General features: G+C 39.7%; 2 protein-coding genes across 5 annotated transcripts in view; both read right to left on the reverse strand.

Annotated features, from left to right (window-relative positions):
- Positions 1-21827, reverse strand: part of LOC129603358 (uncharacterized) — a 395454-nt gene that overhangs the window by 139174 nt on the left and 234453 nt on the right. The gene's annotated exons all lie outside the window — the stretch shown is intronic.
- Positions 5771-21827, reverse strand: part of fscn2b (fascin actin-bundling protein 2b, retinal) — a 43640-nt gene continuing 27583 nt past the window's right edge. Inside the window, exons 4-7 of one of the 3 annotated variants that reach the window (XM_055504166.1) lie at positions 6961-7117; positions 6643-6764; positions 6362-6529; positions 5771-6268 (exon numbers count right to left, since the gene is read on the reverse strand). In XM_055504166.1, coding sequence (XP_055360141.1) covers positions 6063-6268; positions 6362-6529; positions 6643-6764; positions 6961-7117 — 653 coding nt within the window. In that variant the 3' untranslated portion in view covers positions 5771-6062. Of the gene's footprint in view, positions 6272-6355; positions 6530-6642; positions 6765-6960; positions 7118-21827 lie in introns of all 3 variants that reach the window. The other 2 variants (XM_055504165.1, XM_055504164.1) reach the window with 2 other exon arrangements.

Genomic DNA, 21827 nt, shown 5'->3' on the forward strand with positions numbered 1-21827 from the left:
AATCAACTTGTTGATAGTTCGAAAGTATTGATTTACACACTTTACATTATATACACCTTAAAACTACACACATATACAAGAATCAAAGAACACCAATTAATTATGATTCCAGGAATAAATAATGTATGTCGGCTATCGGGTGACAAAACAACGCATGTTCCATAAGGATCCGTAGGAACAAATCAGGAACAAACTGGAGCGCTTTCTGCTCGAGTAAGGACGCTCAGTTGAGTAAGTCCTGAACAAATCATTTCTATTTTCCTGTCCTGCTGACTGAGCTTAAGCAGCTGCTGCCATTCACGATGGCACATCACTATTGCACTCAAATCTGACATCTAGCCAACACACCATGTTTGGTCTGCCAATTGTTACCTTCCACCGCTTATCATGTCTGGTGATGTCAGTTTCAACTTTTAAGACTAATTGTTATTCCAGATGTTTTACTTTGATCTTGTGTGTTGATGTTATTCTGGTATAGTGTCTTGAAGTCTTGAGAATGGAGGATGCATGCATGCAGGGCGATGTGTTCTAAAATAAAATGTCTTTCCAGGCCATGTGCTCATCAGCTAAGTGCATGCCAGTATTTTTCTTAAAAATATTGTTTCTTGTCTCTACTACATTTTTTAGGCTATATATATATATAAAAAACTCCCTTCTTACCCCTCGCGGGTGGTCTCATCCGTTTTCCAAGCTCCGGTCCTCTACCAGAGGCCAGGAAGCTTGAGGGTTCTGCGCAGTATCCTTGCTGTTCCTAGGACTGCATTTTTCGGAATTGAGATGTCGGATGTTTTTCCAGGGATCTGTTGTAGCCACTCTTCCAATTTGGGGGTCACTGCCCCCAGTGCTCCAATCACCACAGGCACCACTGTGGCCTTCAACTTCCAAGCCTTCTTCAGTTCTTCTCCGAGCCCTTGGTATTTCTCTAGTTTCTTATGTTCCTTTTTTCTGATGTTGCCATCGCTTGGTATAGCCACATCCACCACTACGGCTTTCCTCTGTTCTTTGTCCACCACAATGAAAATGAAAATTGATAGAATGCTTTCTAATAATCTCACCTAGAGGAGACATGTATAGGCTAAATCAAATTGGACCAAGCACAGAACCCTGTGGTACTCCATAGCTAATCCTTGTGCATGTGGAGAATTTCTCATTAACATGAACAAACTGGAATCTGTTCAACAAATAGGATTTAAACCATCCCAATGCTGTTCCTTCAATCCCGATTCTTTGTTCTAGTGTCTGTAATAGAATATTATGATCAATTGTATCAAATGCAGCACTAAGATCTAACAGGACAAGGACAGAAACTAGACCATTGTCCGAAGCTAATAGAAGATCATTAGTGACTCTAGCCAGAGCTGTTTCTGTGCTATGATTTTTTCTAAATCCTGAGTGAAAATCTTAGTACAGGTTATTCCCACTCAGGTGGTCAGGTAATTGTTTAGCCACGATTTTTTCAAGAATCTTGGAAATAAAGGGTAAATTTGAAATGGGCCTATAGTTGGCTAGTTCACCAGGGCCCAGGGTTGTTTTTTCAATAGAGGTTTGACCACAGCCACCTTAAAAGCCTGTGGTGCACTGCCTAAATGTAGATTGGTTAATTTGAAAAATGTGACACTGTGTCTAATATTGTACGTAAAGAAGCTGCAGCATCATCTACAAGACAGTCAACCTGTTCATAAGGATTAAGGTGACTGTTCTCCTCTGTGTATCTACAAGACATTGATGCGAAAGATGATGGAATTATCTGCTTGAATCTGGCAACAGCGTTGTCAGATAAACATCTGCTATAGTAAGTAATATTTCTTTCCAGCTGCTGTAAGGTCAATTATGCTGAATTCAAAAGTTAATAAGAAATGGTCAGATAACAGATGGTTTTGAGGAAAAACTATTAAATTATCGATTTCAACCCCATATGTCATGACAAGAATGAGGATATGATTAAAACAAAGAGTGGGTTCATTTACATGCGGAGTAAAACCAATAGTGTCTATCAAGGAGTTAAAAGCAGTGCTGAGACAGTTACTGTCAACATCTATATGAATGTTAAAGACTCCCACTACAATGACCTTATCTGTGCTAAGAACCAAATCAGATAAGAGTTCAGAGAATTCAGTTAAGAACTCTGAATATGGAGCAGGAGGACGGTAAACAATACAACACACAACTGGCTTCTGGGTTTTAGAGTCTGGGTGAGAAAGACTCAGAGTGAGGCTCTAAATAAGTTATAACTATGTTTAGGTTTAGGAGTAATTAATAAATCAGAGTTATAAATTGCTGCTACTTCTCCACCTCTACCTGTACTTCTAGGAACATGATAGTTGATGTGACTCATTGGAGTCGACTCATTTAAAGTAACATATTCATCCTGCTGCAGCCAGGTTTCAGTGAGACATAACAAATCTATGTGATGGTCACTTATAAAGTCATGTATTAACAAGGATTTAGATGAGAGAAATCTGATATTTAATAAACCACACTTTATTAACTTACTGTTACTTTGTTCTGTAAGAGGAACTGTTTTGATGTTTATTAAATTCTGGTAAGTCACTCCTCTTTGATTTGTTTGTGACTTGTATAGTTTAGGTGATCGAGAAGCAGACACAGTCTCTATGCGATAACTAAGACTAAGAGTGGGTGGCGGCTGTAGAGAACATGCAGAGAGGCGTGTAAGACTGCGACTCTGCGTCCTGGGCTCCACTCTGAGTTGTCACGGAGTGGGGAGGCTAAGCAACATGGCCATATTACTAGAAAGCAGAGAGGCTCCGTTCAACGTGGGATGGACGCCGTCTCTTCTAATCAGCCCAGGTTTTCCCCAAAAAATGCTCCAATTAGCCACAAAGCCCACATCGTTTGCAGGACACCACCTAGACAACCAGCAGTGGAGCGATGACAGCCGGCTATACATGTCATCGCTGGTCACATTGGGGAGGGGTCCAGAGAAAACTACGGAGTTCGACATTGTTTTGGCAATTGAACACACCGACTCAATGTTAGTTTTAGTGACTTCCGATTGGCTTAACCGGCCGTCATTACCCACTTCGTGTATCACGATCTTAGCGTACTTATGCTTATCCTTAGACAGGAGCTTAAGATAAGACTCAATATCGCCCGCTCTGGCCCCAGGCAAACACTTAACTATGACAGCTGGATTCTCTAACTTCACATTTCGGAATATGGAGTCACCAATGATCAGAGTGGGTTTCTCAGCGGGTGTGTCGCTGAGTCAGGAAAATCTGTTTGAAACGTGAAGCAGTTGGCGGTGAACCGTGGGCGCCTGTCTAAAGCTACGTTTCCTACGAGCCGTGACCCAGTCGTTACCCAGCTGCCTGGGGCCAGTCGGGGGACTGGTAGCACCTAAGCTAGGAGGCTCTGCACTGGCTAAAGGGGCCTGGCTAGCTGGCCTGTTTTCTGAGGTGCGAAGTCAAGACTCTAAGTCTAACAACCTCGCCTCCAACCCTGCAACTAGCATACACCTATTAGAGATACCATTACCATCACTAAAGGAGGCAGAGGATAAGCTAAACATAAGACACACCAAGCACCGAACAGCAGCGAGAGGGAAAGGAAAAAAGGGAAGCCATAGCAGGAATGTAAGCTAGGAGCTACGCTAGCGGAGAAAACACTTAGATAACAGTGAAAATTAGCAGGACGTTTAATGAAAGGAAAGGATGCTTGAGTGTTACAAGCTTGTTTTGCAACTCTTAGCAGTCGCTACCAGATATAAAACGATAATATTTAGAAAATAGTGGAGAGTAACGCCGTACACAGACAGCGGCAGCAAACCTCAGTTACCGGAAGTGACATGATACGCTTACCGTCAGTCAGCAAATCCACCCGGACAACAGAGGATCATGTCAGGGCCCGGTGCTGTCCAGTTTTCATACCTGAGACTCTTTGTTGGATGTCTGCCACTGTGATAGTCACTGGATTCTGTTCAGGGAGGTTGATGTGGTCTTCCCTCAGATCCACCAGCCACTGTGCATCGCTGTTGTGTGACACCTCCCTCTCCCATATACCTTTCCAGTACTGTTCAGTTTCCAGCCTTGGTGGGTCTGCTCTGCTGTTATCACGCTGCCATTGAGAGATCAGTTTCGCAGGTTGTGTTGCGAACAGCCGGTTTATTCGTTTGTTCTATTCGTTGTCTCTGGTGTATCTTTTTAGGCGGCTGGCCAAGGCTTGTAACCTTTGCTTGGCAGTTTCGAGTGCTTCAGGTATGGGCATCTGCCTGCACCATCAGTCTTTTCATTGCACCTCTCTGGGCCTCTGTCTTTTGGCTCACTCCCCTCCGAGCTGCCTTGATTTTTGCCTCCAACCTTCGTTTCCATAGTGGTTGTTGTTTCTCATGGCTCCCATGGTTGCTCTTATAGCCAAGGTCCTCTAGGATCACTGATGCTGAAGCGTATATCAGCTCATTGGTTTCAGTGATTGTTGTGGTAGGGATTGCTCTCAGTGCTGCATTCACATCTTCCATGAGACTTTCTGATGGTACTTGACTTAGCCGTTGCAGTTGGCTTCGGGGTTGCTTGTTTAATCTCGCCATGATCTTATCTTTCAGGTCAGTCGCTGCCTTGCTCAGCGTATCTGTGCTCATTGGGGCTTCGTACCCAATTTCCGGTTGGGGAGATGGTGAAACCTCCCCTCTGACCTGGCGTCCTGGCTCCCCCTTGCCGTAGCATTTGTGTTGTATCTCGTCAATCTCAAGTTGTGATAGCAGTTGCCGTTTGTGGATGTTGAAACACGAGCTACTAGTTGCTTATGGGTATTCACCCAGTCAAGTTGCCAGATTGTCTGTATATTCTAGCCAGTATTCGAGCATCGATTGCCTAGCCTGTGTTTGACCGTGCACTTGTTTTTGATTGTGCCTTGTCTAGACCTTTGGATACCTTTGCCTGCTGTGTATTTGCTGTGTTCAACCTATGCCTTTTCAGACCTACATATGCCTGTTACCTGCCTGTACCTCTGCATGAGAACACAGTGTACTAACCATTGCCTGTTTGAACAGCTCTACTCTTATTATCAAAACCCTATAACAGTTTCTCGTCTCTGAGCTGTGCATTTGGGTCCATCATCCTGCTGTTCCTGACAAGGCTCACCACTTTGAAGAATTGATTTAACAGTAACAACTACAGACTGGAAACTAAACAGGAAGAACCAAAATAAAACCGCAAACTAGACAAGACATGACTATGGATCTGGATATGTGACACTAGTGGTTCTCTTTGCTGGTATCCCTACCTGACAACGCATCTGCTGCCTTTTCTCATACTCCATGTGGTTCAGCATTGTCATTAGCTATCTATTAAGTTTCTCAGTGAGATTTCTAGAAACACTACCTTTGCATTTTGCTCTTCTAGTTTACCCCTCTCTCATTTTTCAGAGCAGGTTTCTAAATTGCTCCAACAGTAGCTGCCAACTACCCTCATCATTCAGCATTTTTAAATAAACATTTAAAATTTAACATTGGGTTCCATTTATTGTTTTTTACAATATTTGTTATATACTTATGCCTTTCCAAAGATGCAAAAGAGCAATTTAAGCGTAAGTAAGGAGGTTCCGATTTCCTTAATTCCTCAGTCACTCATCCTTTACCTCTTTATCTAGGGTTGCAGCAGCCTATTTCACCTGTCATTTGGCAAGCGGTAGGGCATACCCAGAACAGGTTACCAGTCCATCACAGGCCCTTAAATCCTATAAATAAATGAATATAAAAATAAACGGGTGAGTCTGTTCATAAGAGTTTCAAAAAAAAAACAACAAAACAAGAGGCTGAAGATTACAGGTTTATATTATTATTATAGCTTTGCACACCTCACTCTTAGTGATAATGTGTTCATGTTACATTGTTGTACTTAGTAAATAAATGACACTTGCATGTGTTTTGTTTGTCACAGCTAGTCTGTGGTTCCTCTGCTGCAGTTTATTTTGCAAATGGAAGGAAATAGCTTGAAATGCTATTAGCTTAAGTATTAATGCTAAAGTAGTTACTGGTGGTAGATCACCCTCCTAGTAGTGAGAAGCATGATAGTTAATATTCAGGTCCGAACCAGTGTTGGATTGGATTAATACTCCCAGAGAGCTGAACTGCTCACACTGAGTCCATCTCCCTTAAGGGTGCCTCCCTGGTCTCCACGCAGATATCTTCCATTCTTGGCTCGGATGGCGAGACGACGATGCTCCAAGAGTTCCAGAGTGAAATCTTCAGGGACCTCACCATCAGAACAGACCAATCCAGCACTGTTTACATACCAGAAATGGCCATCTACACCTGCTAGATTTCAAACAAACACACAGTCGAAAATGTCTGCGTGGTTATAATTAGTTTGGCTATTCCCAGAATTCCAAGCCCTCTTACCCTGACCTTGAATATGGTAGGCTCCATTACTGAATTGCAGTGTGAAAATGTCATAGGTCGATCTGCTGGCATCCAGTGTGTTGGAATTCTTGTGGTGGCAGATGAAACCGTTCTCCCCTCTCAGGATCAGAATTGGTCGGTTGATTAGCTTCAGAGTAAACTGCTCATTCTCACCTGAAAACAGGTGACAAAACAATGTGTTAGATGGAAAGCAAAGCAAAATTAAGAAAGTAAGGTGTAAGGGATGACTTACAGAGTTCTTAAGAGAAAAAAAGAAGTCTAATTACCAGTAGAGTCACACACAGCCACCAGCTGGCCGTTCTTCTTAGTGCAAATAAATTTTCCATTGTTTGCTTTTATTGCTACTTTGTGACCAAGCCACTCTATCCCAAACAGGGTGTTTGATGATCTGCAATTGGGCATTAAGATAAAAATATAGTTACTTGATAAAATATGATAAATCTTAAAGTTAAACATTTATGTTTCATTACTGCAGTAGTACAGTGAAAATTATCTTGTAAAGCATATTCTGTAAAACCGTAAATGATGCATTCACTTTTATTCATTTGTCGCTCTGTGCATCTCACTCCTAATCATTCACTCACACTTCAGTGGCAGTACTCTGGATGGCTCCGTGGGACACCAGGGTCCAGTAATTCCCCTGACTGGTGCGGAAAGCACACTTCCTGGTTTCCTTGTCTATCTCCATCTGAAACGTTTCCATGTCTGTCTCATCTTCCTGATTGGCTGCAAGACTAACACCTGGAGGAATATATGTCTCGTCCTTAATACTTTAGGATAAATAAGAAGTATGTCTATTATTAGAAATACATTAATACATTATTAAATTTTAATGAAAATTTAAACTTGAAAAATGCAAGGTCTTATACAAAAAAGAAAAACGTTCATATGAAAAAAACATCTTATATCAAAAAAGAATCATGTGTGCAGCTAAAAAGGTTGGTGAATTGTGGGGTTATTGTAAACAGCTGTACAGCAGTCAGTGCAGGTGATACATGGGAGTGACCCTAACAATGTTTGGCTGTGCTGTGCGTTAACCAGGTCCTAAATGGAAATACTAGGAGGCACAAATAATAAGAGGTGAATGACATCGTACTACTAGCTCTGGTTGTTTATCAGAACCACATTGGGAAAAAAACAGACAGGTTAACTGACAGCTTCCACTTTTATGGAGCTAAATTGGGCCCATAAGTCTTTAAACCGAAATAAAACTATTTGAAACTGAAAGCTTAAACTTCATGCAAAGATTTTCAATTCAAATATATTTCCAATATCAATTCAAATATAGCTTCAGTTTTTATGAATTCTTTGCTTTCATATCTTTTTTTTAAAGTTACAGTTCTTTTTTAACACGAAGGACCTGTCAAAAGATGTTATGTACATGTTGCCTTTAGGAGATGTGGGAATTGAGAGAATTTTTATTGCAAGTTTTAAACTACCTACTTAAGTTTTTGCTTCGAACAAAATGGGCATCAGAGACAAAACAATACCCTTTTAACGTCACTATAAAAACTGTCAATAATTCTCCAGCATAGTGTGTTTATAGTATCATGGTTTTGCAACATGGTACTTACAAATGTAAGTGAATGCAGGGGTGGAAACTAGTTGAAGCAGTAAAACTTGTTTAGCACAGTTTTTATATGTTGAATCGATACACCTAACTGCAGATTTAGCGGTTCATTTTCACTGATTCCAGTCGACTTCCAGACGGTTACCAGCAGCCCCCCTTCTTGTGCTGTCTGCAGTAGGTGTTAAACATGCTAATTTGGTCACCCCCATTTTTAGCACAAAATGAGGCAATTTCAGGGTAAAACCAAAAGGTGGAACTTTGATCAAAACCTTATAGAAACAGTTCTGAGAGCAGACTATAGAAATGATTGTGTCATATCAAACGCTGTTTGGTAGACGGACAGACAACAGGCACCTTACAGCCTCAACTGAAAAGCTGAGAATTTGCAACTTTTCAAAAAATGGAATTATGTCAGGTTGAGTATTGTATGTACTTTATTTATCATAGACAAGCAAAACATCAGCAGCTCACACTGCCACAGCTGCCAAACTATTATCAGAGGTTTATCAGTTACCGGATATATTTGGTTGAATTGGACTTCACAAATGTAAATAATGAAATCCCTAATTTCTCATTGTATAAACTTGGCCTCATCCACTTAGATGTAGGGTGTGTCAGCCTGCATGCTTCAGGAGCTCTTTTCTATTAAAAAAGAGCATTTGACTCTTAGATAAGCATAACAATAGAAACCTCCTTTCAAACAGAACGGCAAATATAAAAACCTGGTCTGACTGTTTTTTCACCAGCACCTTCTCACCAAGAGAAGAGTCCTGCAGTGTTACTGTTCCCAGGATTTGATTTTGATTTAAAAACTAAATACATTTCGATTTAAAGAATACACTTGTGACACATGACTCAAAGGAAATGCCAACTCATTACAGAACTAATTTGTATATAATATTTAACCAAAACAACAATTTAAAATCATTTATAACTAGAAAAAGTAATTTCTCGAGAAATTACGTGGGAGAGCTGATCTGCTGCCGCAACGATGACAAACGCTGATTAAGCTGCTGACGTCAAAAAGTTGACTGCGTCCAAAAGTTGACTACGGCAAAAAGATGAAAACGATGAAAACGATGAAAACGATGAAAACGAGAAAACGTTGACAAAGAATAAAACGATGACAAAAGATGGCGATTTAAAAAAATTACTAATTTGACCAAGCTGAAAAGATGTCAAAGATTAAAAAGTTGACCAAGGTGCATTGTTGACAATCATAAATAAGCTGACTAGCTTTTTGATTTGAAGAAAGTATTTGTAAATAATTACCTAACTATGTAATAGTTTAATAACTATTAAAAATTTACCAGTCAGAAACAAAAATCTTGCTATTTAGGGTAATAAATTACATTGGTGCTTTTATTTTGAAAGGGTTTAGAGGTTGTGTGTGAGTGATTACTAAACTATAAAATAGTCATTAGATAGTCATAATATTTCATTCAATAGCAAGAATAGCCCTATTAAAGCAAAATATTTAGATTAAGCCCTTTCAGAATGAAAGCACCCTAATAAGTGTGAGTGGTTATTTACTGAACTCTAAAGTAGTCTCATTAACGATTGGTAAGTATTCAGGACCAGAAATTTTCTAATCAATCTTGCCATTAAAGGTAATAATTTGTAATTGGTGCTTTTGTTTTGAATGGATTTAGAGGAAATGTGTGGGGGTAATAGCGTAACTGTCAATTAGTCTTTAAATAATCATAATTACCCATTCAAAGGCAAAAACAGTGCAGTTAAAGCTAATAATTGGCATTGGCGCTTTTATTTTGAAAGGATGTAGAGGACGCATGTGTGGGTATTTACTAAACTGTTGATCTATCTTTAAATAGTCATAATTACCCATAATTGACTAAAGCTTTGCTTTGCAGCATTCACTGTGATAATAAAGCTTAGAAAAACAATACAGTGAATGCTTTGCAGCATTCACTGTGATAATAAAGCTTAGAAAAACAATACAGTGAATGCTTTGCAGCATTCACTGTGATAAAGAGTGAAGATATCAATAGTGTGAGAGCTGTTCAGCTCTCCCACTAATAAAGAGCGAAGATATCAATAGTGTGAAAGCTGTTCAGCTCTCCCACTAATTATCATTCAAGTAATTGTGGCTGGGTAGAAGAGAGTCAGCCCACCACACCACAATGACTTTTGGGTTCTTTTATTATTTTATATAAATTATAAAATTGAGAGCTACACAGGTAAATAATAAACAAGATGTCAAAATATCTATACCTGATTTAAAGTAAACTAACGTGGCTGATAAAACAAAGAGCGCACAAACAGGATAACATCAGTAATGTTACATCACTTTGATTAAAACAAAACCAAAATAACTACAGAACCTAAAATACATTACTGACCAGATTGTCAGCTCCACTCAGTCACATTGTCAGGACGCCCTCTCCACTTCTTTTTGACCGCGCTGCACAACCTGGGGTTACACTGGATCTTACCCGTTGTTTTTAGAGTGCCAACCCGCCGAGCTCTCCTGAAGTACACCACGTGCTTCCTGCTGAGGTATTGGTTGCTACTTCGCTATCCCTCACCGTCTATCGGAGCACTCGTGCTCAGCATTGGTCCTCACTTCCTGACTTTTCCCAGCTCCGTGTTCACCCCGCGTCCCCTGCGCCCACCAGACAGCAATCACCACGCCCCTATGCTGACAGCCTAAGCAGTTACACTATCATTATCGCCCGGCTACATAATAGTACATGCTTTATATATTCCAAATGAGCATTATTCTGGACCATGCCTAAACTATTGTAAAGCGAAAATAGGAATTTATTAATCTCTCTAGAAATAGTATTTATCGATCATCAAAGATATGCATAGTGTTAAATATTAAGGTCAGAGTTTTTCAGGTTGCTGTAAAATCAAGTGCCAAAGACAAGAGTCAAACCTAGATCTCTGACTTTGAGTCTTATCATCACACAGAGTTAATGGTCACCCCCTTCGAGGCTTCTTCCTAAACTACCTTCACTGTTCTTTCTTCTGTGAGCTGCTTACAGAACATTTCCCCAATCTAGGATCAGTAAATAGTATTTAGATAATATAATAAACCAAGTTTATTAGAATGAGTAAAAAAACTTTAGCTGTTTGTTTTGTTTTCCCTTTAAACAGAATAACAGAATAAACATTAAATCAATGTTTTATGCCTTAAAACTATCAGTAAATTAATGTTAAAATTTAGCATTGTTTTAATAACATAAAATAGATCATCTGGTTAAAACAAAACTTAATTATTGAGTTGGTCTTAAAGAAACAACTAAACCTGCTTTATGTGCAGCAGGAGTTAATTTTAACTTTAAAACAGAACATCATAGCAGTTTTGAATAAAATGCCCTTTAGTCAAACATCAGTAAACCACATGGATAATGTGTTTTCAGTAATAAGAATTAATTTATTTTACTACTTACTAACTACTGTACTTATATTGATTAGCACTAAATTTACTTGACCAATTTTTCAACCAGCTAGAAACACCTAATAACTGACAAAGTACATAAGCTTTTTCAGGAAAATTACACATTAGTTCAAATTCACTTCACACGTAAAGAACCAGCTCATTAGGTGGACAAAAAAACTGAGTAGGTCTGAAGAACCATCCCCCAAGAAGGATACAGGCTGTGGTAGCTACAAATGCTTCTGCTGCAAAAGGAATCAGTTGGCGTGACTCAACTTTCAGACAACCTCACCTGAGACATGAGAACCAGATATATTTGTGAACTGCTTAACAAGAAAATTCTTCAGGGATCCATTGCTTTAAAGATTGCGTTAAGGTTTCACAACTGGAAAGAACTGGCTCGTCGGTGAAACAAAGGAGTGTGGAGTGTGGAGACCAATTGACAAGTCCCACATGCAGAACAGAAGCTCGCTGATAAACATTTCTGCTCTACAAATAATTTACTTTCAGACAACCTGGTTTAGAAAGTGGTCAAATGAACTGTTCATAAAGTCTGCAAATATAACACAGCAGAGCTCAATCAAGTTAAACTGAGGCAGAAACATACAGCATCTTATAACATGAAGTTACATGCTGGATATTGCCTAAACCAACTTCACAACACCCTGATTGTATGGGTGGTGTGAACAATTCACAATATCTATTCATCAATATTTTTTTTTACAATGATGCCCATTATACATCGTCTTATTATCTTTGGGATAATTTCCTACATTCTGGGGTTTATGATCAGTCTCAAGTGTTTGTCTACTGTCTATGTCTTTAAAGTGAAAATCGTTCTTTCTATGACATGAATCTGTGTAGGATTGCTTATTTTAACTGTGACTAGTGTTTCTAGTTTAAAACCATACAATCACAAACCATACACTCAATTAATAGTGGAAATAATTGTGTCTAAAATAATAATAATAATAATAATAATAATAATAATAATAATAATAGATTTTTTAACTTTTTTTCCCTTCAACTTGAATTAGATAGTTCACAAGCATCATCTGTTTACAGTCTGAGAGTATACCTGTGCCTGGATCAGATCAGATCGCTCCACCTGGTGGATCAATGCGCCATTGCTACACATTACTCAAGAGAGGCTATGGGGCCTAGCATGGGGATTAGTGAGACCAAACTGAAGTCCTGCTGAAACCCTGCTGAAATCAGTCAGCAATTCTGAGCCGATCCTACTGTAATATGACGGAGCGGGGAGATAAAAACATTTGGCAGGTTGTACAAAGTTATGGTGTGGAATAAATCTGTCTGAAGGCTGCAAACATTATACTGGAGATAAAATGTGAAACAGAAAGGGAAAGGGATTGTGCCTTGTATCAGCCCATTTACTGACAGTGTAACAAAGACATTGACGTGCTAGCGGTGGGCATGAGGCAATTCTATCTGCGTCAGGAGTTCAAACGTAATAATTGCTGGTCTCAGTCACCAGCAGGCTGCAAACACAGCACCCACAGGCCATTTTCCTGACCTCTGGGGACTTTACCACGCACCTCCTTCAGCTGTTCTGCCTACATACACCCAGTATGTCTCCTGCCCCACCAGAGACAATAAAAACCTTATTCTATGCCAACACCAAAAGAGGCCTACAGTGCTTCCTCCCTCCTACCCCTAGGCAGAGCTGACCACAACATCCTGCATGTCCTGCCTGTGTATAAAGCTGTAGTACACAGGCAGTCGGTGGTGTCCCATACAGTGAAGAGGTAGACAGCTGAATTATTTTAACACCACTGTGTGGATGGAGCTCTGCGACCCACATGGGGAGGACATTAATGCAATCACAGACTGTGTGTAGCAATCCACGTCTGGACTGAGGTAACCTGACCTACATGTGAACTTAACTCCCTCCATTGAAGAGCCTCTACGTCCTTTCCAGTCCCCAGACATAAGGGACCCTGAATCTTTCTCCACCACAGGAGACTGGTTTCTATCACAACAGGCACCAATTAGCGCTAACATCTCAAATGTTCATATCAAAGAACCATGAGTCCACTTTGTTGATCTACCTGTAAATCTCACAGGATTTCACCTGTGCTTATCATGCCAAAAGGACAGGCTGTCACATTTATCACTGAGAAGCTGTCTCTCCCAGAACTGGGACCACCAGCCATAAAATGTGGAATGTGCTCATTAAGAGAACAAGAGACTTCATTTGGACACAAGTTCTGGTTAAGATGCACCAGAACTTTCAACTTCCATGAAACTGATACCATTGTATTCTGTGGACAAAATGTTTTCATTTGATATTAGATTGATTTCTGTGTGATGTTTAATGCCTGATCTACAGATTTGCCAGAAAATTCCTAAAGTTACAAAGGGACTTCAACTTATCACCACGCTTTCCTTTGTGTGAAGACACAAAGTTGAAATAGAGAGACTCTTTCCTTCTTTTAACCTGTGCAGCATACACATAGACTATATCCACCAGCTACAATTAGGTATCCTCATTATTGTATTACATTTTTAAGTGTTACAATTGTTTAATTAGTAATGTCCAGATTAGGTCATTTATAATTTGATTTTACTTGCATTTATTATTCGTGTATGTTTAGTGTTTACTGGGTGTTACATAAGACAAGACCAGTTATCATGAATAACATTTCATTTGTTACAGCGTTGTAAGGGACCACATATGAGACCTTAATATTCTATGCATTTAATATTGATGTTTAACCATTCTGACTTCTCTACTTATTTGAGTGTCAAAGTGATTGTTACACATATATTGTGTTATGGTGTGATGGAACTTTGAGCTTGATGAAAAGAGGAAAGCTTAGTTGTCCCAGATTTAGGAGCAATCCAAATCAAATAGTTTGATTCCTGATCTGAAGAGGTGGAACTCTTCACCACTGGTTGAACTAAATTCTCCGCCCTGCAGTGACCACTGCCCCAGGGGTATTTAAACCAGTGAGACTCTAGTGGAATCGGATTTCCCTCTATCTTCAAACTTCTTTCACCTTTTCTTTTTGCGTCGCATTACTTTTCTTTAATTTTCCAAATTTTGTAAACCTAAGTTAAACTTAGAAACACGAACGAACAACGAATTTTGTAACGTTAGAAAGTCATCAAGAAACTCGGCAAAACTGAAACTATTACGACCAGTCCTTAATTGACTCGCTATTTTTGATTAAACTAATTAAATTAGATTCCAGCCCGTTTCCTTTTTGGGCTAGTTTAAGCAGCGCTGACGCTTTGAAACACCTGGGAAAGTCCAGCCTGGCTGACTGTTACTTTCCTGACCCCGAGCCGTCATCATCACCGCGGGCGACGATTCCTGGCCCAGAGGCCGTGGCACCTGGACCAGAGAGGGCACGCCTGCTCAAGCGAGCCGGTAACGGGAGACGCTGCACAGCGGCTACAGCTCCAAACTAAGGCAAGACGAACATCTCTAATCCTCTGAGAAGTCTGGTGTTTTTCAAAGCTCTAAAATTAAACATTCCAAATTCATTAGTTATCCTTAGATTCGAATTAGTTAGAGACAAAGACTCTTTTTGCTTGATCAAAGCCATCACACACTCAGGTCTTGACCATTCTTTGCGTTTTCACTCATTGTTTCATTCACTGTTCATCATCTCATTCTGACTGTTTTCTCATTTTCTGTTCTGTTTATTTGAGTATTACCATATTATGTTATTCATATATCCAGTAGTGTTAGATTAATAAAACTTTAAAAAGAAATCTGGTTTTGTGTGCATTGTTCTTCAGATTTAAGCAGAGGTCACTGAACCGCGACAAGAATTCACGGCATAAGAGACTGATTTGGTTTTATCACAAGAAAGTTGTTATTGTTTTCCATGACTGGTAACTCATTGAATTAACATCTGGCGTTGGCTAGATTGATACAACCGTGGTTTCAGCTTTAAAACAAACCTGGTGCCCCAACTTCGAGGTATATTAATGTTTCTGCATTAATATCAAACTCCTAATAATTTGAATCGGCTACATGTGTAATGGACTACATCAACTTTTGCTCTGAAAACACCATTCCCTCCAGGCTGGTACGGTGTTTCATCAACAACAAGCCATGGGTCACCCCTGATATTAAATCTTTGTTAACACTAGCACCACAAGAAGCTGTCATTTGACCCTTTCTACCTTACATACCTAGGCCAGTGGGCAAAAGACCCCTTGCTCTAGTTGACATCCTGTGAACGAATGCTTTTGTCATGTAAACAGGGCCATCACTCACGCAGGTACTTTGCTTATGCAGCTACTATGGTCATGGCTTTCTTCCCAAGCCAATGCTGTAACAAGTGAGCCACCAAGCTACCATGGTCACATACCAAAGGTTACCTTTGAGTCCTTACTTTGTGTGTGAGAAACCTTTTGTGTACTGGTCATAACAGAATGTAAAAATCCACAAAATTCAGTGTGTGGCCAAATTCTTACAGCTTAAGTGACACAACTCTTTTTCCTGTATGTAAATGGACCCCTCCCTGGCTGGCTGTGCCCAGCCCCACCGAAACAGGGCACCTCCGAAACAGGGCACCTTTGAGTTCTGACTTTATGTAATGAATAACTTTGAGTTCAGACTTTGTGTAAAAAACTTTGAGTTCTGACTTTATGTACAGTGGTAGCGGTTCAAAGTTACTAGCGTTTGTACTGCAGTACCGACGCGTCGCCACAGTGCAGCGAGTGCGTCGCTGACTGAAGATTTTTAATCCTTTAATCCGACTGTTCATTTCTACCTGTAACACACATTTATTACATCAGACCTATTTTACTATTAAGTTTTTACTATTAAGTATCTGTTGTGTTCTCAAACGTGGGGAGTATGAAGGGCAACAACTTAATGGCTTAGTTATTTTCTGTTCACTGCAAAGTTATAATTGTTCTGAGTGGTTTAAAACAGGCAGCGCCACAGCAGCAACATGTTCTTGTTTTCATTCTCCTCAGCTTTTTCGTGTCTTTAAATAGAAGGCGTCTCTTAAGAATATGTACACACCCATTGCTCTAACATCTCATACAACATTTTGGCTTCACATAATTCCATGATTATGAGTCGCAGTTTAATTAATGTAATTTGAATGCGCATGGCCAAGTAAAGATGTAGAGCGCAGTCCATCTGCGACTACAGCCGCTTATTTAGGTTTTAAACTTCCACAACTTGTTAATGAATGTTTTCCAATAGTCATAGATTTTATGTAAATAACCGTAATAATCATAGGAATTTGTTTTACAGCTGTTGTTGATCACAATTTTGACAGGATGCCAGAAATCAGCAGATCTACAGCGACGCAAACAGCAACATGTTTGTTCGTACGCATTTACTCTGTGTCTGCAGAACTGCAGTTTGACTTGTTATGACTGTGTGTGTCATTGTAACTGAGTGGATTAATCAGTCGTTTCAACATTTTCATTTTCATCCATCCAACCAGCCACTTTCACCGGCGTTTTCGTTTCTCTTCCGATGAGTGGCAAACAGATTTTAATCAAAGCACCGCCTTACAAACCAATAAACCAGGCAAAAATATTTGGTTTTTACAAAAAGACACGGAATTGGAGTTAATGTGTTTTTATTGTTTAGAGACAAACGGAAAACACAAAAAGTCGTTCTCTCGTTACCTCTGCTTATAACTTGTTGGAGCGATCAAACTCTCACACAAACAAGTGACGCGTTTCGGAATCATGTGTCCAGACAGAGAGTGACCAATACACAAATGTATGGATGTGCAAATGCAGGCTACGAGAGAAACGAGGGAGTGGCACACTAGATGTAGCGATAATTTGTTTTGACTGTGTATGTCATTGTAACTGAATGAGTGGCTGATGTGACCTATTTGGCTCGTGTACGTTTCAAAACTTTGATTTCCCATTCCAAACCGTGCAAAAATATTTTTGACAAAAACACACGGAATTGGATTTAAAACTGTTTTTTTGTTTAGAGAAAAACGAAAAACAAAAAACCTCTTTAATATATAATCAAAGCTCATCCGTGGATGGGTCGCGGGGCAGCAGTCTTAGCATAGAGCTCCAGACTGACGCTCGAATGAAACACGAGATCGAATGGTATGTGATGTGTTTCGTACTCAGATGACTTGGATCTGAGTTTGACCAAGCTTTTGTTTGTCTCATGTTTGCTCAAAGTCGCAAAGGCAAACTTCACATCCCTGCCCCGTAGAGACGCATAGACATGCTAATGTGTTGCTACTACTCGATCTACTACTACTTGCTCCAGGACAAAGCTCCGTGGGAGACTGAGCAGCATCGGGTGGCGTGATAAGCTACAGGTCTAAGACTCATTAAGGTCTTAGACAGGTCTAAGACTCATTAATGCAGCAAGTAGTTTGTTACTACGTACACGTAAATACATACGTTTACTCTGCAAGAGTTTACGTTTACTCTGCAAGAGTAAACGTATGTATTTATCGTAGCTTTCTAGTCGAATTTATTTGTAGCACTTCGACATTTGTTTAAAATATGCAGTGCTTTTTAAAATGAAAATACTATTATCATTATTTATTACCTTTATTGTAAACACAATATTAATTGCACAATTTGGACTGGCGATAATTTGCTTTTCTTCCATAATAATTATGGATAATCAAAGAAGAAACTGCAATTCATAGATGTTATTCAGGGACGGTTTGATAAAGATTCAGTGTGTTTTTAAACTGAACTGTCAGCCAAGGTACGTGCATTATCAAATGAATGCGCCTGTCAGCGGGGAAGACATCAACTCTATTCAGGCGCTCTTCAGTCGCTGCTGCCGTCTCCTCCCCAGTTCACACATCTTAAAGCGTCCGAACCAATGAATGCGTTTCCAGATTGACCGGTGATGCCATAAGGGTTGTTCTCAGTTACAGCAGCTGTTTAAAGCAGGGAAAAGCGAGTTAGCTGTCCTTGTCGATGCCTTGACAAGGTTTATCGTCTGTAAACAATGTTTTTATAGTTTTACAAGGCGTAATATGAAGCTTACGTTTGATCGTTGCTCGTATTCGATATAAAAGAGAACGAGGAGTGAATAGGTATGCTGTTAATTGCTACGATCTTCTGTCAATAAAATATAAAATGTTAAACCCCTGAGCCCTGACTTTTATGTCTTCTTTGGATTAAAAAACAAATGTTGAATGTTCTCAAATAATATAATATTGCCGCCCTCCGCGTGTTTTTTTTCATTGAAAACGTGGGTGTTATCGTTGGCCGACCTCTGGTCTACATCATCCTTATTCACTTTTTTAAATTGTAGTAGTGTGACCTTAGTTAGTATTCCTTTATATTTTTTTTAATTTTATGTTTAGGAAACGTGGCGTTTTAGCTACTGTGATTTTATTTGTAATTAAAATTAGTTAGTTAGTTATTAGTTACCTGCCCTTGTTGACGGGGGACAGGAAAAAGGTGACATGCGTTGGGTAAGAGCGGCGTAAAGAAAAAAGTGTACATGTGCCGTACTGTCTTGCCGTGTGGTGCATTAAAGAAGAATACCACGTAAAGAAAATTGTAGCCTGTACCAACAGCGGGAAATCAGGGTTACAGTAGCTTGTCTGCCACAAATTGAACGCAGCACGCGGGAGGGCACACCGTTCAGCTTCTTATTTTCGGTTTTAAACTGCCATAATTTGCCATAACTTACTTACGTTGATAACTATACTAAATACTATAAGGCGACCAGCGATCCGCAATCTTGGCCATCCATGCACTAAGTAATACAACGTTGTTATCTCGTGATCACATGATTATGATGAGACGCTGTTTTTTCAATAATTAAAATAAAAAAATTCTTCCACTCAGCCTCGAACCCCGGACAAAAAGTTTTCCAAACATGCATCTTATCCACTAGGCCACCCGAGACCTGACCTTTTAGGACCAAAAGTGGGAGTCAATCGACACCTACAGGCCAAAAGGACGTAACACACTCTTCCCGCAGTGCAAACAGGGTGCTGACGCGGCAGATTTGGGTCCCAAATGTGGTGGGGGTAGACACTTTTACCGGCTGCCTCTGTAGTAAAAAAATTTGAGTTCTGGCCTTATGTACTGAATGTCTGTAGCTTAAAGTTTGCAGAAGTAGTCAAAGCTGAAAGAAGACAAAGCTGAAGCTAAAGAGGATTTGAAAAGTTGTTTCCATTAATTTCAATGGGAATTTTTATTATACTGTAAAATATTTGAATTAACTATTTGTAATCGATCAGTTGAAACATTACTGAAACTACCTGATGAGTTGAACATAAAGCTGATCAGATCTGCAAAGATAAAGTTGCAGAACGAGCAGAATGTGCACAAATAAAACAAAAGCAGTTTGATTTCAATAAAAAAATTTAAACTACGAGTTCTATTAAACTTTCTTCATCACAGGGCTTTGTCTCCGCCGTGCATGTAGGTCCGCTACCTAGAGCGCCGTGACAGAATCTCCTGCATCTTTTGCCACTCAGCCACACTAGCTACTTGAAATTGCTGCTCAGGATTACTATCCAAACTACTGGAAAAACTAAAAATTTCTAATCTATAATATAGCTGAATATTGGTAATACAGTAAGCATATATGTCTATTTATCTGGCATGTGATTGCATGAAGAAAAGAAAGAAATGCTTAGTAATTTTAAGATATTTATTTTTTTAAACAAAGACTTGAATGTTACAACAGTCTTAAAGGTGTAAACCTAAGACAAATATGAATGTTTGAATAAGAAACCATGCATCAGTCATTGCAATGGCCACTTCTCACACCAGCTTGTGTTAGGGTGCCAGAAATACTTACTATTAAAGGTGCCTGCACATGCAAAATTCACTTTTTTGGTATTCTGGCACGTTTATTTGACTCCCTGGGTCATGTTAAGACACTCCTGGTGTGTTAGAAGTACGCCCCCTAATTATTTCACATTTTTGAGAGTTTATCCAATCCGGTTTGCTTTGCATCGTTTCAAATTTGGCGGACTGGATACGTCTGCATTCGCTTTAAATCACAGAAAAAGTCACTCAGGTTGAAGAAGCGCCTTGTTCCTCAAGACGTTATCCACTTGCTGCTTCCCCAAACGTAAGTACATGCTTGAATCTTGTTTGATGTATGTACTCCAGAGGTTTCTCTGTTTACAATGTAGCTTCCCTCCTGTGTAAGGAATGCTAATTGCTAGAACCGTTGAATCTAACAGCTACAGCGACAGAGAGAGACAGTGTTGGATGAGTCCAAGCCTCTCCAGCAATTGTCCGGTTCGAATCGTGTGATATATGGTACTGAGGTCATTCACTTAGCTCACATTGTAGCTGCTAGCGCGATGGTAGCGCAGCGTTAGCGGCTAGCGTTAGTGGCTAGCGCTAGTAAGTTGTGAGAGTAAGCTGTGTTTCTAATTACTACCGAGCCTGTCGCGTGTATGTTGTAGCCCGAGTAGACCCATCAATTTTGGTTATTGCAAGTTCTATCTAAGTCAAACATGTGTTGTTGCTTATCTAGTCAGCTACTTTAGCTGTAAACGTGACGTGTTTTTTTATACAGGCTGACGCATGCCAGCTACCGAAGCGCGAGGAGGTTGCTTCTCAAACTGACGCCACTGCAGGCTGTGGACATGCGGCTTCCTTGTAGAAGAGTTGTTGCTCACCTCAGGAGCAAAGGTATGTACATTTAACAGCAGTATAATCATTTGTTGTCCAATATGCAGTTTTATTTGACAGAGATTTTGCATTTCCCATTTCAGTAGTTGTGGTATTCATAATCTGATCTCTATTATTGTCTATATATTTACTCTGTGTGCAGTTGGTCAACTTATTTTGATATTTTAGTCTGTTGACGGGCAATTTGTAACTCTAGTGTTATGGTGCAGATTATGTGGAAAATGTGATGGAGACCATCTACAATAAAGTCCTGCTGGACACAGGTTGTTCTATGGAGGACCTTTTAAACATCTCTGTCCCACCGACCCTCTGAGCAGAATTTGAGCAACCTGACAGAAAGAAGGTCATTAATGTCATGCTGTTACGATTTAACAAACCAGCACTTTAAAATAAGTTGAAAACATGTTTGCTCCAAACACCATTAAAACTGATCTAACTACCTTTATTTATTGTTTAGATCTGTAAAGGTTGTGTGATTCATAGGAAATACTGGTCATTTCTTTAATCTGCTATTCTATTCTTTATACCTTCTAGAGTGGTGTCAAGGAAAACAGCTGCATCATCCATTTGTACAGCAGCTGCACTGCTTCTATTTTTCAATTCAATTTTATTTATATAGCGCCAAATCACAACAAAGTTATTTTCAAGGCACTTTACAAAGTAAGGTTTAAAACCTCACACAACTAAACCCAACAAATCCCACATACAGCAAGCATTTAATTTGACAGCAACAGTGGAGAGGAAAAACTCCCTCTCTAACGAGGAAGAAACCTCCAGCAGAACCAGACTGGATGTGGGCGGCCATCTGCCTCGACCGGTTGGGGTGAGAGGATAGAGAGATAGAAAAGCGCAACAACAAGCAACAACAGAGC

Source organism: Betta splendens, chromosome 19, assembly GCF_900634795.4.
Source record: "Betta splendens chromosome 19, fBetSpl5.4, whole genome shotgun sequence".
NCBI lineage: Eukaryota > Metazoa > Chordata > Actinopteri > Anabantiformes > Osphronemidae > Betta > Betta splendens.